At 39.3% G+C, this 19,797-nt stretch overlaps 1 protein-coding gene across 3 annotated transcripts in view; it reads right to left on the reverse strand.

The window, feature by feature from the left end:
* The window catches only part of DHX32 (DEAH-box helicase 32 (putative)), a 63,234-nt gene that overhangs the window by 23,421 nt on the left and 20,016 nt on the right, over positions 1-19,797 (reverse strand). For 2 of the 3 annotated variants that reach the window (XM_050803725.1, XM_050803724.1), the window contains exons 2-3: positions 17,297-17,825; positions 5,195-5,388 (exon numbers count right to left, since the gene is read on the reverse strand). In XM_050803725.1, coding sequence (XP_050659682.1) covers positions 5,195-5,388; positions 17,297-17,578 — 476 coding nt within the window. In that variant the 5' untranslated portion in view covers positions 17,579-17,825. The remainder of the gene's footprint in view (positions 1-5,194; positions 5,389-17,296; positions 17,826-19,797) is intronic. The other variant, XM_050803726.1, reaches the window with a different exon arrangement.

Genomic DNA, 19,797 nt, shown 5'->3' on the forward strand with positions numbered 1-19,797 from the left:
CTGAACCATTTGTACAGGCAATATGGTTTATGCTGCACATGTGCTTTCCTTCTGGGAGTCTGGAATTTTGAAACATAGTAGGCAGAGGGTGCCTCCACGGCCAGCCCTCAATAAAAACCCTGGGCACTGAGCCTGAGTTTCCCTGGTAGGGCACCATTTCATAAGCTGTGAATGAAGTGCACTGTTTGTGACTCCACTGGGCGAGAGCTCAGGAGCTTGTGCCTGGGTTCCTGTAACCTTCGTCCCATCCACCATTTCCCTTTGCTGATGTTGCTTTGTATCTTTTCACTGCAAGAAACCTTAGTTATAAGTAAATGATATGCTGAATCCCATGAATCTTTCCAGCAAATCACTGAACCTGGGGGTAGTCTTGGGGATCTTGACACAGTCCTCAATTAACCTCTTTCGAGGGGGAAAAAAAAAAAAAGGAAGGAAACAAACATCTATTAAACTAGTGCGAGCCAGGCATTAAGCTGGTGCATACATTTCTTATTTAATCTTCAGAATAAACCTTCAAAGTAGATATTGCTATCCCATTACTATGACTCATTTATAAATAAGAAAATTGAAGTTCAGAAAAATTCAGTATCCTATCCAAGGTCACAAAGCCAGGGATACGGTCAAGATTTAAACCTGGATATTTGTTCTATCTGATGTCACTGTCAAATTATAAAGATTGCTTCCTTGGCCTTGTAGTTTTGGTGATAAAGTCCATGTTCTTTGTCTCTGTATCTTTATGAGATCAAAGTGCATGCTCTCTGCCTTTCTTTTCACATTCTCATCCTGTGTCTTATCAAATGAGCAGTGATAAATTGATTCCTTTCCTCAAAAAAGAAAGCATCTTGAATACTACAGTATTATACTTTGTGCAAGATGCCAACAGATGCATTGAAATCTAGTTTTCAGGTCATCTTTTGCTGAGGTTAATTAGTATATTAATACCAAGTTACTACTGCTTCTCATGTCAAAACAAATTATTTTAATTTATGGTACTTTATTAACGTTAGAAATTAAATCTGTTTCCTTTTCAGCAAAACTGACCTAAGCACTGATCTTATAGGAAGTAATGCTGCCCCATAAGATTGACGAGGTATATGTGTTATATAAATACATCTAGGCTTAATTAAAAAAAAGAGAAGGTGGTAACTTATTAAAAACTCCAGCAGACTCATCCAGCAAGGCCTAGCCTTCCAGATGATTATATAAGGGAATTGTGAAGGCTCATTCCTAAAACTTACTATATAAACCTACATTTTTCTGCAGTCCCACCTACTTAGGAGGCTGAGGTGGGAGATCACTTGAGCCCAGGAGGAGTCCCACATTACAGTGAGCTATGATCCCACAACTGCATCCCAGTCTGCGTGATGTGAGCAAGACTCCAACTCAAAACAAAACAAAACAAAAATACTTTTTTTCTATATGACACAAAGATATATTTCTGAACTTGATAGTTATGAGATATTGTGTATACGATGCTTTAAAAAGTGCTGTTAACTAATAAGTATGTAAAAAAAAAATAGATATACTACCAAGATTTCAGGAAATGCAGTTTATATCTTTAAGGCTAAATTTCTAAAAGCTAAGACTATAATAAAATAGTTAAAAGTTTTATTATTTATGTTTTATAAAATTATTTGAGTTTAACCTTAATGAAAATTTGAGAACTTTCCAGTTCCAAAAACAGAAAATATCACCATTTGACACTATGAGTCACTTCTATGAGATACCTTGATATGTAGTTCCTAAAGACTATTTTAGGTATATAATATTCAGTTATTCACTGTTTCAAAAAAGGCCAGAGAAAAGCTTAAAGAAGAACAAAGTTGTTACATATAGCATCCAAAAAATAGTAGTAGGCTTAAAGATAGTTTATAAATTGCCTATGATGTGTTTCATAGATACTAAGGGGTTACCAAAAAAATGGAAAACACAGTATCAAATATAGACTACTGCCTTCTAAAATCAATGGTCAATGTTAAATCTTCTGATTTAAATAGCTATTCAATCTGAGCTTATTCAAAATTATGGCTAGCATACCTCTTCAGGAAAATCAATCTTGTTCTAATCATAATTATAAAAATATAAGTATAATTATAATTATAGACATAGCTACCACATACATACACCATGCATCAGTTACATAAATGAAATAGTCCTCACAACAACCCTCAGAGCAAGTATATTAATCATCCACATTTTTCAGATGAGGCGACTTAAAGATCAAAGAGGTTAGGTGACTTGTATAAGGTTACAAGTGAGTAAGTGGTGGAGACACTAATTTTACAGCCATGTTGCCTCCTCTCCAGAGCACAGAATACCAGGAAGAAAACTGGTATTGCTTTATTTTATCATAGGGGTATAGCTCTGGCCTCTTTCCTGTGACTCAAACCCTGTTTACAACAATGCATCAGAGTGTCTTCTGACTCTGCACTGGTTCTGGGGGCATGTCACAGTGGAAAAGAAAGTGCAATGTTCAGAAACAAGAGTAACTGTAAAGTGAAGATATAAAAGCAATGAAGAATAAGGCAGTCCAGCAACGGCAGAAAGAAACAGAACGTGCAAAACCTGTCAAAGCAGGCAGCTACTCTCTACCTGTCTCCATGGGTGCCTTTGTACTTCAACCCACCAGACCTGAAGCAGCTGTGCCTGTTAAGAAAGGAATGCTATACACAGACTGAAACTAATACATACTTTAATATATAGTATTTCCTTTGGGTGTCAGAATTGAATGCTTGGGTTTTTCACCATAAAACAATCCTAAGTCCAACATGTGATAGATGTTTAAAAGGTGAGGCGTGTCTCACAGCGTTATTAGATTTCCCCACCATTATTTATCTTTGTGGCTTTCCATATTAAGAAATATCTGAGGCTGGGCGCGGTGGCTCATGCCTGTAATCCCAGCACTTCGGGAGGCTGAGGCCAGCAAATTGCCTGAGCTCAGGAGTTCGAGACCAGCCTGGGCAACATGGCGAAACCCCATTTCTACTGAAAATACAAAAAGTTAGCCAAGTGTGGTGGTGCGTGTCTGTAGTCCCAGCTACTCAGGAGGCTGAGGCACAAGAATCACTTGAACTCAGAAGATGGAGGTTGAAGTGAGCTGAGATCGCACCACTTCACTCTAGCCTGGGCGACAGAGTGGGACTCTGTCTCAAAAAAAAAAAAAAAAAAAATTCTGATTCCATATTATGATAAGGCTGTTATAATATTTCATTTTAAAAATGACTACATTAAAGAGACCTTTTAAAGGGTTTTCAAAGTCTAGATGGTATTAAAGATACAATATTAACTTTAGAACCTAGTCAGAGCCATCATTTAATTAAAAAAATAATTCAAAGGGCTACTTTAAAATGTCAAACAAACCAACCAACCACGAATCTGCTTAGGGATCCTTAACCCTTTCAGGGTCCTATATCTTGTCCTGTCCAGCTCTTTAACTAGTTTGTGAGCTCCTAAGAACCAGAGAGGTTTTTATGTTTCTTTTGTACCACTCATGTACCATTTACACAATAAGCAATTTATAAATACATAGTAATTTAATGACTCAGGGACATAATTGTTATACTAGCAGAAGGTAATATATCTTCAAGAAGTTCAAGTCAGAGTGCTGATGGTCTAAAGACTTTCCCCTATGATTTGACACTAGCCTGAAGACTGTCTTCTATTTTTGAAGATAAACATTTGAGGGAAAGTAGCTTAGTACAAACCAAATGAGCCCCATGGGCTTTCCTTTTTTTCTGGGACAGGGTCTCACTCTGTCACACAGGCTGCAGTGCAGTGGCGCGATCACAGCTCATGGCAGCCTTGATTTCCTGGATTCAAGTGATCTTCCCGCTTCAGTCTCCTGAGTAGCTGGGACTATAGGCATGCACCATCACGCTCATTAATTTTTGTATTTTTTGTAGAGATGAGAGCTCACTGTGTTGCCCAGTCCGGTCTCAAACTCCAGGGCTCAAGCAATCCTCATGCCTTGGCCTTCCAAAGTGCTGAGATTATGGGCATTAGCCACCGTGCCCAGCCCCATGGGCTTTCTGAATGGAGAACAGAACCGCACCAGAGTGCAGCGCTAGCTGGGATAGGGCAAAATCCCTTCCACTATCCGATTTACTGAACATCCTCCTGGGGATGAGCACATGAGACTTCAGGGATATGAGTATGTGAAAAACCATCCCTGCCCTGTTACACTAAAGCAGAGCTTCCCAAATGGTGTGCCATGGCACACTGGTATGCCACACAAAGGGGTTACAGAGGTGCACAAATAATGACCCCGAGATACTTATCTACTTGGCTCTTGGAGTGGTCAGGCAATGCCCGGGGCAGCTGAAGCCCGTGGGATGGTCATCTCTGGCTGCAGGCAGCTGTGACCATTTCCTTGAAGTACTGTATGGATACTATCACTTTCTATGAGGGCTGTAATATAAAAGTGCTCGAGAAGCACTAGCCCAGAGCAGTGATTTTCCAATTTCTTTCTCCTTTTTTTTCCTTCTTCTTTCAAGCTCTTGGAAATCCTTATTCAAAGGAAATCTCATAATGAAGCTAAGCACAAAACAGATACCACAACTTGCAGTAGCCACAAAGAAGGCTCCTTGGAACGCAGAAGCCTCTGAAAAGTACAGTTAGAGAAACACGGATCGAAGTCATGATGGAGGCTGACACCAAGTTTTCCAGAAGCCCCACAGAGGGTTTTCTAATGTACCTTACTGGAGGGGCAGGGAAGCCTTCCTCGAGTAGGTGACCGCTACACTGGAGACTGAGTGACTAGGAGGAACTAGCCAGGCTCAGAAGAGGCCCGGACATGCTGGGCACAGGGAGGGGCAGGTGTACAGGCACAGGGTGTGGAAGCACAGGCCACACAGCATGCTCCAGGTGTCCATGTGGCTTGCACACAGGCAATGATGTGGCCCCTGCATGAGGCATAGCTCCAGAAGCACATGCTTGAAGGTTCTGAGGGGCCAAGCAAGTTGCTAACTTTTTCCTGGGGATAATGGGAGTCATGGGATACGTTTAGACAAGGAATCCCTGATGATGCCAGTGTGGGAAAGCAACTGTTGCTTGCTGGCTGGTGACAAGAGAGACCAGTTGCTACTGCACAGCATAGATGCTTAACAGGTAGAATGCTAGAATAATGCTGTTTCAGAATTGTAGAACCTAAGCCAACAATCACCAGCAGGGAGCAGACTGAACCCCGCAAACCAACCTCAGGATTGTTTCATTGGTACAGCAGTTCTCGAAAGGGATCACGTAGCCAACTTCATGACCAATGTTAACATCCATTTCATCTGCCACCCGCAGGGCGAGTTGGACCACAGCCTGCTTGTGGACCTGTGTGCATATCACGCCCCCGTGCTGGTAGTGGATGGAAAGACAATATTCAGCACACCACTGAGGAACCTGTAACAGGCAAAAATGAGACAGGATCAGCTTCTGCTGAAAATAAAAAATGAGACAGCTCTGTCTTATAGCAGGGTTCATCTTATAAGAGATTTTCTTTCATCAGTAAATCAGCAGTGGGCTGTATTACATCTTATTTAGTGAAACTCTGAACAATATGGATTATGCACAGAGTTACTGCTAGGAAATAAAGTTAAGAATAAACAGCAGTTACCAGGGACTGTGAAAGTTTGACTCCCAGACAAAAAAAGGCAGATAAAAATCAAGGGCAAAATGAAAAAAAAAAATACTTTCAACCTCAACTGTGTTTCTGAAAAGACTAATGTATTTAGAGATTATTATTTTCTTTTTGGTTAGAAGAAAGGCTTCTGAAAATATGGCTTCTGTTATCAGCTATTGTGTTTTAAGCAATGTAAATTATAGATGGCATTTAGATAAAAAATAATGGCTCAAAATTAAAGCATTTACATTTAAATCCAAATGATCATAACAAATATCCAGATAAGCCTACTTAACATTTCTCTGATAATAAAAGCTAAAATATCCTGGTAATTTACCATCTAAATATAATTAAATAAATAAACCCATAAACCCAGTGAGATAGTCAACCAACCCATCTAGATTTGGAAAGAGTCAATTCCAAGCAAAGCTACTCTACAGCCATTTTATTTTAAAAATCCTTTTCTTTCTAAAATATATTATGGACCAACTGATGTTTATCACATTCATCTGTACAAGAATTATTACAGTAGAATGTACTGAATTCATCTGTATGCTACAATCTTAAGGCATTGTCAGTAAATTATGCATTGTTACATATGCATTTTAAAAATAAATTATTCCAAGAGTGTTTTTAATTGATCTAAGGTATTTAAACGTTGTAAAATTTCTAATTATCTTGAGGTCTGCTATTTACAAGATTCATTATGAAATTCTTAGATCTGAATCCTCACTGTAATTTGAAAAATAAACATAACTCACCAGAAATACAAGTAACTCCAAAATGAGTGACTGCTGGAGACTGCAAATTCTTAAGGACTGAAAGGCAAATGCACTTCCTGCATTTTAAGATAGGTGTCAGCCTTGTCAACAGGTTGAAAGTTATCAGTAATTATTTACTCGACGCTTACTTTGTTCTATCAAAGATGAAAGTTTAAGATCCTGCGCTCAGGAAACATGGAATCAAGGCAAGACCCAGGAGTAACCAGGCACCTAAGGGACTGGCTGGCCATTAATTTGTTCCATGTAAACCCCAACTTTTCTAAGCTTTAGTTTTCTTACCTGTAAAATGAATGGACTGAATGAATGAGAATTATCCTTCAAGTCTGAACTCCTGTGTCGTTTTCTCCACAAGGCTTGCTGCGATCCCCTAGGTATCTAGATCCACAGTGTGCTTCCCACTGTGGCAGCCATCACCCTCCTGAGGTTACCTGTTTGTTCCTAGTTCCCCACTACCTAACATCCCCTCAAATGAGCTCTAAAAGCAGAGACCTATCTGTGTTGGTCACCAGATTATCCTAGTACTCAGTAAATATTTGTTGAATGAATAATTTCTTACACTTTCTAGAAATAATTTAAAATTCTGTGATTCTACATAGTCTAAGATTCTACATAGTCAAAGAATTTACATAAAACTTTACCTCCTTTATTCCTTAGCAAGTAATTTTTTATTCTTGCCAACTCCTTACTTTTAAACTAACTGCCTTCGTGTCAGGGTCCACTATCTAGCATCCCTAGCCAAGACCTCAAACATCATTCATGTGAAACGCTGTATTAAAACCACTTGTTTTTAAAAAATTTTCTTTAGGCCCCACGTGGTGGCTCATACCTGTAATCCCAGCAATTTGTGAGGCCAAGGCAGGTGGATCACCTGAGGTCAGAAGTTCAAAACCAGCCTGGTCAACATGAGGAAGCCCTGTCTCTACCAAAAATATAAAAATTAGCTGGGTATGGTGGTGTATAGCTGTAGTCCCAGCTACTCGGGAGGCTGAGGCAGGAGAATCGCCTCAGACATGAAGGCCAACACCCTCATGTTACACATGAGGAAAGAAACTTAGAGGTGTGACTTGTCCAAGGTCACACTGCCAGTAAACAGCATGACCAGAACCAATCCATATCTTCTAGTTTATTGGCGAGTATAATTTCCACTACATCACAGTTGCTTCTAAGCATCTTTATACAAAGGTGGCAACTGAAGCCATGAGATTCTCAGGCAATCAGCATTTTAAATTACTCTTTCTAGGCCGGGTGCGGTGGCTCACATCTGTAATCCCAGCACTTTGGGAGGCCGAGGCAGGTGGATCACTTGAGAGGTCAGGAGTTTGAGACCAACCTGGCCAACGTGATGAAACCTCATCTCTATTAAAAATATAAAAATTAGCCAGGTGGTGGGTGCCTGTAATCTCACCTACTAAGGAGGCTGAGGCAGGAAAATCACTTGAACCTGGGAGGCAGAGGTTGCAGTGAGCTGAGATTGCACCACTGCACTCCAGCCTGGGCAACACAGCGAGACTCCATCTCAAAAAATAAAAAATAAAAATAAATAAAAATAAATAAATAAATTACTCTTTCTAGCCTAATGGTAGTATCTGGGGGACAGTACTATGATGACAGTGGGCACTGCTTTACATAGCTAGAATTGTTGCTGAAATAATACTATCCAGTTTTATTAAAACATTTGGACATGTTCAGCCTGGTTATTACACAAGGTCCAGGACAGCTGCTTTCAAACTCTAAAATTCCACAGGATTCCAATGATCATGAGCCATGTTCTCAAGCTTCTGATTTGGGCCCTTTTTAAAAACTGCATTTAATTTATTTCTCTTTACTCATGTAAACACATTCTGCAAGATTAGTTTATTACAGTATGTTGATAATGGTATAAACATTATACATTCCTGGAAGCACAACAAATATACCAATCCAACAGTCTTCATTTTCCTTTTCTGCCTTCCTCTACATTAGAGCAAACTATTTCACCTATGAGGCAAAGACATTAATTCAGAAATGGGAAAAGACCTTCTAAATATCAGTTAAAATAACCAGGAGAAGACTGAACAGATCCATATTGTGCTTAATGTAGGAATGTTTGCTTACGTGGCCAAGTTAACAGTTGAGCAGAAGTCACAACAAATTATAGTGCACCTACTCAATTATGGCTCTGACCACATAGGATGCAGCTCCCCTTCCAGTAACAGCTACTGGGAGACAGTTAACGGTAAGCAATGCAAACACAAACTGAAAAGGTTATCTCTAGCCAGAAAAGAGAGAAACATGAAACGATCTGCCTTATTTGTTACAGTTATACAGTTTTACATGCCTTCTGAATCACTCTGGGCAAGCTAAGCAACATACTGAGGGTTGATTCCTTAACAAACTTGAATTACTGACTGAAAACTGTTACGATTTGGCCAGTGTCGGTAATCTGAATATTTCACATTTCAAGGGATACTGAGATGTCACCTTTACAAAGAACTCTCGCCTTCTCTGCATTTATAGTAAATGTTGTATCTGTTGTTGGTATTGACCTTTCTTGTCCCAATTCTGCTTCTCTTCCGGGTACTACTTAGCGACTTCTTCATTGTCCCGGTTGCATCTTTGTCTTCTCACCAATGAATTACATGCCTGTTAGAGGTTTTGTTTCTGCCCCATGGTTCCTCTTTGGAAGATATTCCCCCCTAGTATTAAAAAACATTATTCTGGATGGACTAACTGCCAAGTTGGCACTATGGGAACTAGAAAAGCTTAAATAGTTGTACCTTTCTATGAATCATTTGGCTTTAACTTTTTTCAGAGAAACACTGAATTCTGGGTCACTTTGTGACTGAGTACTTAGCAGAAGTTGCACAGTATGGTGAAGAAACAGAAAACTGCTCCTCTAACACATAAAAAAAGCCTATTTTCACAGTAATTTATCTGGGAGTTTGGTGATATGCAACCCTCTGATTTATACATTTGGTCTGGAAATGCTCCCTAACTAGAATCAATACTTCACATCTTTTTATTCTGAACTCACCGAATACTTTTTTTCGCACTTCTCAATCCATTTTCTAAATGCAGTTTTCTGTACTTCTGATGTGCCATTTGCATAAAGCCAGAGCAGTGGGGCCTGCCCTATGCTCTGTCCCAAAGCCCAGTTGGAACCAACTCCGGGGCATGCAGGGTAAGCAATCGAGGCATGAGAATGTGCATCCCTGGCCTCTTATTGCCTGCCTGAAAGGAAATCACCAACACTCTGGCCAATCTGCTGCTATGACAGTAGGTAAGAGGAGTCCTCTGGGTAATCAAAATCTAATCTACATAAGGCTTTATCAGCCTAAGTTAGCAACTGCAGTTCTACAACTTGCAAATTCAGACAGTGAAGCAAAGATGCTCCATTCCCGACTCCGGGCGGCACACAGAGGTTGGGCCGCTGGGTTCTGGGAGAGCTGGGGCCCGGGGTCTTTGGGGTGGGCTGCAGGGAGATCTCCTGTAAGAATCTGCAACCAGATCCAGATCAGAATCAAGGGAGCAGCAGCAGCATCACGTATCCATGTATGGTCTCATCACTGCCATTGTGGCAAGAGGACCTCCACATGAGCTATGCTAGCGTAGAACTTTGTCCTTTCCATCTACTGCCAGTGATTGTTTCACCTCATCTAATGGATAATACAGTTAACTATAATTTAATATAGTTAAATGAGAATAAATGAAGTGAGAAAAAAAAGGACCTCCATGAGACACAAACTACTGTTCTGTTAGACACATACTAGTCCCAAAAGCCTCTAATCCCTTACTTTCGATCATCAGTTTGTCCATCAGGGCCTGAGTCCTCTTCTGCTTTCTTCTCTTAATGTCTCTAGGACCACCAATCCTGCAGCTAATGCCAAGGTCCCAATCACTCCCTTTAATTTCAGTACCAGAAAAACAGAATCCACAAGTTGAAAGGAATCTAAAAGACCACCAATTCACCCAAATTCACATAAACTCATGGTTTTTAAGTTTGTAAGTTTTAATGGTTTCAACAACATTCTTGTAAAATGCCTATGCCTGAGTATGCCCCTAAGGCAGCCATCCCACCCAAAGTGAGCCAATATATCAGAATCCATTACTGAGGAGCGAGGCCCCTTCTAAATCAAATGTCACACATCCCTGGGTAACACAACTCACATATATCTTGGTTTTGAGTGAATACAGGTAGAATCTACCAGCAGAAAATGGTGAACAAGTTTACCCAGTCAATAAAGGTACAGATGTTCTAAGCTATACAGCTTCTTAGTATCTAAGTTAATTCTTTGTTATATCATGCTTATTCACCTCACCGACCCATCCATTCATGGGAAATTTCAGGACAAAAGCTAGAGAAGGAGAAACAAGCAAAATAGACACTTCTAGAGATGTTTCTCTTTCAGGATCTTTCATAACTTGTCTGCAAAAAATGTCATAGGAAAAGATTCTATAAACATATGGGAAATTGTCCTCTGTTTCTCTGGGGCAGTCATAAAATAGACTTCACACTTCTGCACTGAAGACAGATGAAATCTTTAGGACCAAGCTTGGCTCTAAAGAAAGACTTTTTTCTTGAAAGGTTTAAAACTCTGAGGAACAAGAAAATATTCTTGCAAACTGTTAAAACAACAACAACAAAAACCAAGTTGTTTTCAGAAGACAACCAACGCTCCCACTATCTAAATTAGTTTAGAATAGATCCATTTTCTTATTTGAGTACTATTTTGATTTTTCTCACCTTGAAGATACATGTCGTCCCAATTAACAGAAAATAAGCATAATTTATTGAAATAATTGAGAGATTAAAAATGACAAGATAAACCATTGCTAGGTATTAATATAACATATAATATATAACAATTCTTGCTCTTGAAGATGATAAATTCTAAAAGAAAACTCAAGAAGTATATTAAAAATTTTTTTAAACTGCAGTGTGGATGAGCAATTCTGAAACTACAATAAGAATTGTTCTTTCAAGTATCTTTACTTGTTCAATCTGAGAACAGGTAAAGATAGTGTGAATAACGTGAAGTCCTGTTTCTCATAGAGAAGTTATGGATATGAAAACTGGGAAGGCTAGAATAAATCCTCTAGTGCTAAACTGGAATCAGAGGCATCAGCACAAACTCATGGTTTTTAAGACATAGAAAGATAGATAAAAAATATGAGAGGTAAGAACATAGAAATACATAGAAATAGAGAAAGACAGAAATAGAGCTAGAGAGAGAAACAGAGCCATAGATAGGTGGACAGACAGAATGAGATGTGTGTGTATTGCATTCACATACATTTATTTCCTTGTTGTGTCCACTGAGATGGCCTAAAAGCAATGATAGGCTGGGTGAAGTGGCTCATGCCTACAATTCCAGCACTTTGGGAGGCCAAGGCAGGCAGATTACTTGCATCCAGGAGTCCAAGACCAACCTGGGCAACATGACACAACCCTGTCTCTACAAAAAATACAAAAATTAGTTGAGTGTAGTGGCACACACCTGTAGTCCCAACTACTCTAAAGGCTGAGGTGGGAGGATCACTTGAGCCCAGGATGTCGAGGTTGCAGTGAGCTGTCATCATGCCACTGCACTCCAGCCTGGGTGACAGAATGAAACCCTGTCTCAAAAAAAAAAAAAAAAAAAAAAAAAAAAGCAATGATAAACCAATGGTAATGGGTACTTAGTGTCCAGATGTTGGTTTCAAAACACAGTTCACCACTAAAAGGAACCAGGACTCCTGGAGAAAAAAAAAAATTGGTTTCCCTACACTGGCATGGGGAATGTACTAGATGAACCTGGAACATCTTACTGAGCCAGAAAGCAAAGACGTGCTCAGAAATAATGGGGAAATGTCAAAAGGACAGAGAAGTCACATCAGGGGCAATTTGAACAATAAAGTTGGCTTAGTAATACATTATAACCCATAGAATAAAATAATTTGAGTCCACACTGATACAAATAAATGATGAAGGAGAGAAAGCTCAGCCTTACAGAAAAATTCTAAATAATGTGTAGAAGGCATGTCAGAATTAGAACAATCATCTTTGGTTACTACTAATGTAATAATTCAAAGGTAAGAATCACCAAAAATGCTAACACTAGTGGATGAATGTGAAACTGCCTTTGCAGAAATTGTAACAGTGAGAAAATTATGATGGTGAAGGAGATCTGACCTGACCAACTCCATCTTGCCTTTCACTCCCAAACTGCCCTTAACCATTCCTGCAGTGGGCCAAGCTAACTTTTGGAGACATTTAGTTTACAGTTTAAATGATAATAGAAAAATGAAACCGCCTTTGTAAAACTAATGAAAGGACACCAGGTTAGGAGGATGAGAGGGGCCTGAATTCTGCCAAGATGTAAGTGTAGTTAAATGATTACCAGTCATTATTCCAGAGGTCACAAGATTTGTAACCTCCCTGTAAATAACATCACTATGATAGAACCTAAGATTGGCCTTCTGAGATGTCTTTTCAGGTTTTTGCATTTTTGACAACTGGATGGGCCTGTAACTGGACAGACCAGTAACTCCTCTGTTGTCCCTACCCAGAAGTGGACTCAGCACATGAGGACTGTTTTCCACACCTCTGTGACTGCATCCTCAGCCAATCAGCAGTACCCATTCCCTAGCCCCCTACCCACCAAACTATCCTTGAAAAACTCCAGCCTCCAAATTGACAAAGAGGATGATGTGAGTAATAGTAAAACTCCTGTCTTCTGTTTAGCCAGCTTTATGTGTATTAAATTCATTCTCTATTTCAATTCCCTTGTCTTGATAAATTGGCTCTATCTGGACAACAAACAAGATGAACCCATTGGGTGGTTACAAATGTATAATGAGAAACATATTTATATACTCTCAAAATATGTATCTATTAAATGATTAGAGGGAAATTATTAACTTTTCAATAAAGAACCAGGCAGACACCACCTTACCAAGATCAGATTTAACATCACCAGCATGGGCAAAACTGACATCTTGTACCTTCTGATATGAGGCACTGAGAAGGATACACAACACTTCTGTGATCTTCTTGCCACAAATGTAGAGCCTGAACCTAACCCTAAGGAAACATCAGACATGTTCAAACTGAGGGACGTTCTGCAGAATATATAAGCTGTGCTCTTCAAAAATATCAAGGTCATAAAGGACAAGGAGAGAGTGGGGAGTTGTTTCAGATTAAAGGAGACTTTAAAAAATGACAATAAAATGCAATATAATTTTAGATTGGATTTTAGACCAGAAAAACAATTTTTTTTTCTGTGATTATAAAGGCTATCAGTGGGAAACTGATTAAATGTGAATGTCTAGAATTCAGATAATAATTAGATATCAACATTAAATTCCAGATTTTGATAATTATATTATGGCTATACACTATTTTTCAGTAAATACTGTGTTAAGTATTTGGAGGCAAAGGGCATCATGTCCTCAATTTACTCCTAAATGGTTCAGAATAAAAATGTGTATGAATGTATGGAGGGGGCAGGGAGGTAAAGATACAGTTTATACGGTAAAATCTTACATTTGGGGAATCGGGGTGAACAACATATGGAAAATCTTTGTACTGTTTTTGCAACTTTTTGTAAGTTTGAAATTATTGTAAAATAAAAACACATTTTTCAACATGTTATTTGTCCACAGAAACTAGGAAAATTATACTCATTCAGTTCTCATCGTTAGCTTCTCGCAATGAACTGAAATCGTTTGTTATAACAATAACAGCATAACAAAGAACAAATCATAATAAACCCTTGATACTGGCAGCTGTAAATTAGATTTAAAAAATCTGTTGTCCAGCCCTTCTCTTTTCAAATTACCTCTAAAGTAATTTAACTTTAGGCCAGGTACAGTGGCTCATGTCTGTAATCCCAGCACTTTGGGAGGCCAAGGTGGGAGGATCGCTTGAGCCCTGGAGTTCGAGACCAGCCTGGCCTACATGGTGAAACCCTGACTCTACCAAAAATACAAAAATTAGCCGAGCGTGATGGCACATGCCTGTAATCCCAGCTACTCAAGAGGCTGAGGCACAAGAATTGCTTGAACCTGGGAGGTGGAGGTTGCAGTGAGCCAAGATTGCTCCACTGCATTCCAGCCTGGCTGACAGCAAGACTCTGTCTCAAAAAATAACAATGATAATAAAATAGGTAAACTCTAGAGATAATAAACAACTTGGAAGCAACAATTTATAGTGGAAAATATTCTTTTAACTCCAATTCAGAAAGCTACTGACATTAGATAGAAAAATTATCAAATCCTTCCGGGCCACAGTTTATTCATCTAAAAAAATGAAGGGGTTCCATCAGATTCTAATTCTATTATATTAGACCATAGCCTATTCTACTAGATCTATTCATAACTTCTCTAAGAGAAACAGGACTTCTCATTATTCACACTACATTGTCTATTCTAATTCTTCCATCACCAGAATCTAGAAATGAATTTCATGATAAAAATACCGGTTGCTTGCTTTAAAACTTAAGAGTAAAATATGGATCTCACTTGAACCAAAACTTGAAGTTCAAATACAACAACAAACTGAATAATAAGTATTTATTAACTATCTAATGTTGGGGCTCAGAACATACCTGAATATGACTGAAGGAGACCAGAATATGTGACCTCAAAATATGCTTCTTTTGCACATTTTGAGAAAGTGCAGACATAGGAATAGCTCTGAAAAGTTGCCTTTTTAAAGATAAATTTGTGCCTATACAAGAAATCTCTACTTATAAGGGTATCTCCCTCTGTGCACCAGGAGGAGATGACTAAGTAGAGAACACATTGACTTACAGCTTCATAACAAACTTCACTTTCATTTAAGGTGCTTTTCCTGGCCATCTCATCTTAAAGGCTTGTTCCCCACAACCTTTTTTACTTTGTTTTAGAGAATGATGGTATTTAAGCCCAAAATTTAAATGCTTTCTTTGAGATCTACTCTAGAGACTTACTCATTTCTCTGGGGTTTTTCCCATGTACACATGAGGCATACATATTAATACACTTCTGCTTGTTTTTCTTCTGTTAATTTGTCTTTTGTTACAGGGAGCCTCAGATAATAGTTATAAAGGACAGAGAAAATTATTATATTTTTTCCGCGTCTACACTATCCTGTTTTTTTTGGTGTTTTTTTTGTTTGTTTGTTTGTTTTTGACGGCGTCTCACTCTGTCACCCAAGCTGGAGTGCAGTGGCATGATCTCAGCCCGCTGCAACCTCCACCTCCCGGATTCAAGCAGTTCTCCTGCCTCAGCCTCCCAAGTAGCTAGGACTACAGGTGTGCGCCACCATGCCCAGCTAATTTTTGTATTTTTTTAGTAGAGTCGGGGTTTCACCATATCAGACAGGCTGGTCTTGAACTCCTGACCTTGTGATCTGCCCGTCTCAGCCTCCCAAAGTGCTGAGATTACAGGCGTGAGCCACTGTGCCCATCTTTTTCTTGTTTTTTGTTTTTTTTTGGGGGGGGGGATGGGGTCTTGCTCTGTTGCCCAGGCAGAAGTACAGTGGCATGAACATGGCTCACTGCAGGCTTGACCTCATGGGCTCAAGTGATCCTTCTGCCTCAGCCTCTTGGGTAGCTGGGAGCACAGGCACACATCACCATGCCCAGCTAATTTTTTAATTTTTTATAAAGATGGGATCTTGCCATATTGCCCAGGCTGGTCTCAAACTGCTGGACTCAAGCAATCCTCCTGCCTCAGCCTCCCAAAGTGATGGAATTATAGGTGTGAACCACTGCACCTGGCCCACTATCCCGTTAAAAAAGCAAACAAACAAACTTTAATTGGGAGGCCATTAGGCTGAGGCAATGCCAGAGCTCTAAGGTCCCACATAAGCAAACCAAAGTCCAATGTAAACAGTAAAACCATACTAGACTTTACCAATCAGAAACTGCCAACTATTCCCTAACTAAGAACTTTCCACTCTAACCAATTTAAATGTCTTTTGTCTTACTTTCATGTTCAGCCTATAAAAGCTCACTGCCCTTGCTGCTGCAGTGAGGCTCACTAACCTCCAGTGGTTCGAGTGTTGCCTAATTCATGAGTCATTCTTTGCTCAAATAAACTTTCTTTTTTTTTTTTTTTTTTTTTTGAGACAGGGTCTCACATTGCCCAGGCTGGAGTGCAGTGGCAGGATCACGGCTCACTACAGCCTCAACTTCCCAGGTTCAGGTGATTATCTCACCTCAGCTTCCCAAGTAGCTGGGACTACAGGCATGTGGCACCATACTCATTCTTTGTAGAGATGGCGTTTTGCCATGTTGCCCAGGCTGGTCTTGAACTCCTGGGCTCAAGTGATCTGCCCACCTTGGTCTCCCAAAGTAGCGGGATTACAGATGTAAGCCACTGTGCCTTCTCTAACTCTTTAGTATTTTAATATCCCTAGGTTTATCTCTTAATGATCCTGATTCTCTCCCCCATCTTAGACCCCAAAGTGTGTGGCCCCAGGCCTGGATCATATTTGGTTGCTCAGTTATTTCTCATAGTCAGGAAAATCAGAATTTCCTTGTGCGTTTGATTTCAGTAGCTCAGGAAGCTTCACTAACAAGCATATCCACATATCTGGATTCTCAGACCACTGGGCACTGAAACAGAGCAGTTAATCCCCATACCCAGGGTGAGGAAGTAACACGCATCACATCTTTTAAAATATAATACACACAATGAGATCATTTGAGTAATTTTAATACTACTTTATAGACAATTCAGTGGTACCCTAAACACAATTAATTTCTACATAGATATTAACTTTTCAGCGAGCATTAGTAAAATTAATAAAATTAGGTAAGTGATTTAATTATTTTATCTGAATAATGTTTTCTTTTATGTTTTAGACATTATTATTAGAACACCAGGCTGTGACATGTCATTAAATAATAATTAAAAAATGAACACATACAGCAAATTATTTTTTGTAGTGGTTACTCACCTGAGAGCTCTTACCACATTTAGCATCTCCTGAAACAATCACGATTTGATTTTGAAGCAGTTTCTCCATAAAGGAGTATTTTTCTTTCCATATAGGAAGATCTTCCCTTTCTTTCAGAAGTTTATAATAACGTGATGAATATGGCAATCCATCAAAGGGGTTAAGTTCCAAATCCTCACAGGCCAAAACCTCTTCCTCATCCCCATTGCTGGAATCCAGGGATTCAGGAAAATAGCGTTTTTCAGGGGAAGAGTTTGGACACTCCAGCCCTTCTTCTTCCATCTTGTCCAACAGTGAGCTCACGCAGCTGACATTCCGCAAACAAGTTTCTCCTATCAGTAACCCATTGCAAAGAGGGCTTAAAAGCCTATTTATACAAACCCATATGTCCCAATCTCTAAGACTTCAGTTCAAGGTTTTAGCAAGTTAAATTCCTCAAACCTGCATCTGTTCTTCGTTGCTGTGTTATCCACTGTGCTGGCTCACTACAGCACTCTTCGGCATTGTAAATGATTGTCAATAAACCACACTAAGAAACAAACAAACAAAAAGAGTAAGGAAAATTAGGAACACATACAAGTTAAAAAGAAAATGCATAGGCATTCAAATGAAAAGCATTATTTTTTTCTGTTAACGGGTTTCTGTCATTTCTGCTGCCTGCTTAAAAGAACAGGAATAATTTAGGCTGGTGTTTAAAGTTTGGTCGGTTCCTGTATTTCCTGGCTGGTTCAGAAAATCATTCTGCACTGGGCCTCGTGCTCTCTGCCTGACCTCTATCACAGGCTCTGCGTCTTGATCAACTGTGAATGGAAAGCAACAGGAGGGACAGGATTGTGATTGTGAGGCTAATCAATCACGTGGTCACCTAATCCCATGTCAAAAGAGGAGCTGGACACTATAAAAGGAAAGAACTGTGAAGGCCTGGTGAGTGTTCCTCTAACACAGGCTACAGGAAAGTCTATTATTAAGAAATCCTTTTTAATGAAAAACATTTTTAAAACTTTTCAAGAGAGGGGAATGAATTTATTACTTCTTTCCGTATGTGGTTATGGTTGGCTTATATGTATGTATGTGTGTGTGTGTGTGTGTGTGTATATTTAGAGAGAGGGTCTCACTCTGTCACCCAGGCTGGATGCAGTGGCGCACGATCATGGCTCACTGCAGCCTCAACCTCCCAGGCTCAAGTTATCCCCTTGCCTCAGCCTCCTGAGTAGCTGGGACTACAGGTGTACACCACTATGTCCAGCTAATTTCTGTACTTTTTTGTAGAGATGGAGTTTTGCCTTGTTGCCCAGGCTAGGCTCAAACTCCTGGGCTCAAGTGATCTGTCCTCCTCGGTCTCCCAAAGTGCTGGGATTTCAAATGTGAGCCACCGTGCCCAGCTGGCTGGCTTTTATTAATAAGGTCTTTTGTTTAATTAAACCAGAAATCTCTAGCATATTTCTTGAGATTCTTGGGTCTTGAGCCCAACATGTCAGGTCCAAGAAGCCATTAAGGACAACTTTTAATTTAAATGAAGAGAAATCACCCAAGAAAGAGCAAGATTTATAGCAATAACTTAGTCTCCACATGTCAGGTGAAGGGTCTTTCCTCTTCCAATTACTAGTGATTAAAAAGAAAAATTCTATTAGTGTTGCTGGAAATAAGCCCCTTTTCATACTAACCAGGTACAAATGAAAAAGAAAACTCAAGTTAAAAAGAATAGTAAAATACAGTTCATGATATTTTGTAAGTTATTGCTCTTTTCAGATCACCTGATTTACCTTAGTTATTCCTTTAGATTGTTAGAGCCAGTGTGCCCAATGGCTAGTTCCTAATTAGTAAGTGGTAAGAAAAGCTCTCTCTCCATTGGTCAAGACAGGCTCCAGGGCAACAATCAGTCACTCAAAAAACATTTGCTGAGTGTCTTCTAAGGGCTTATTAGATGAGTAAACTAGGCACTAGATATACATATAAAGGATATTTTGAAGATGGCAGCAAGAGCAGGATAGAAAGTTTTAAAACTCACAGACGAATAAGCTAGTTTAGAGATAAATAATCAGAGGGGGAGAAGAACTTTACAGCTCTTCCCAAGTAGAGTTCTTAAAAATTCATCTGAAAGCCAGTGTTTGAAAATTAAAATGGAATTACAAAGGCATAACAGAAATGTTGTAATATGGATTCACTTCAGAACTCTTCACTGCCTCTATAAGGTGAGAGTAGACCCACAGAATAGCTCCAGGAAGCACAGTAGCTTGAGATCATAGCACAAGCTAACTCTGGGAAGGTATCCAAGAATCAGAAAATTCTACTGCTTAAGAGAAGTTAAAATTTAATTTTATATTCTATTTTTCTTTTGTTCTGATTAGAATCCCTTCCAAGGGTTCTCAGCCTACATGTAAATTAAATTGCTATTAAATATTATAACCACTGATTGCCTTAGGTAGTATTTCTTAACTGTTTTACCTTAAAAAAAAAAAAGAACAGCTATTATTTTTACCAAATAGAAATGTTTCTCTTAA

Source organism: Macaca thibetana, chromosome 9 (genome assembly GCF_024542745.1).
Source record: "Macaca thibetana thibetana isolate TM-01 chromosome 9, ASM2454274v1, whole genome shotgun sequence".
Classification (NCBI taxonomy): domain Eukaryota; kingdom Metazoa; phylum Chordata; class Mammalia; order Primates; family Cercopithecidae; genus Macaca; species Macaca thibetana.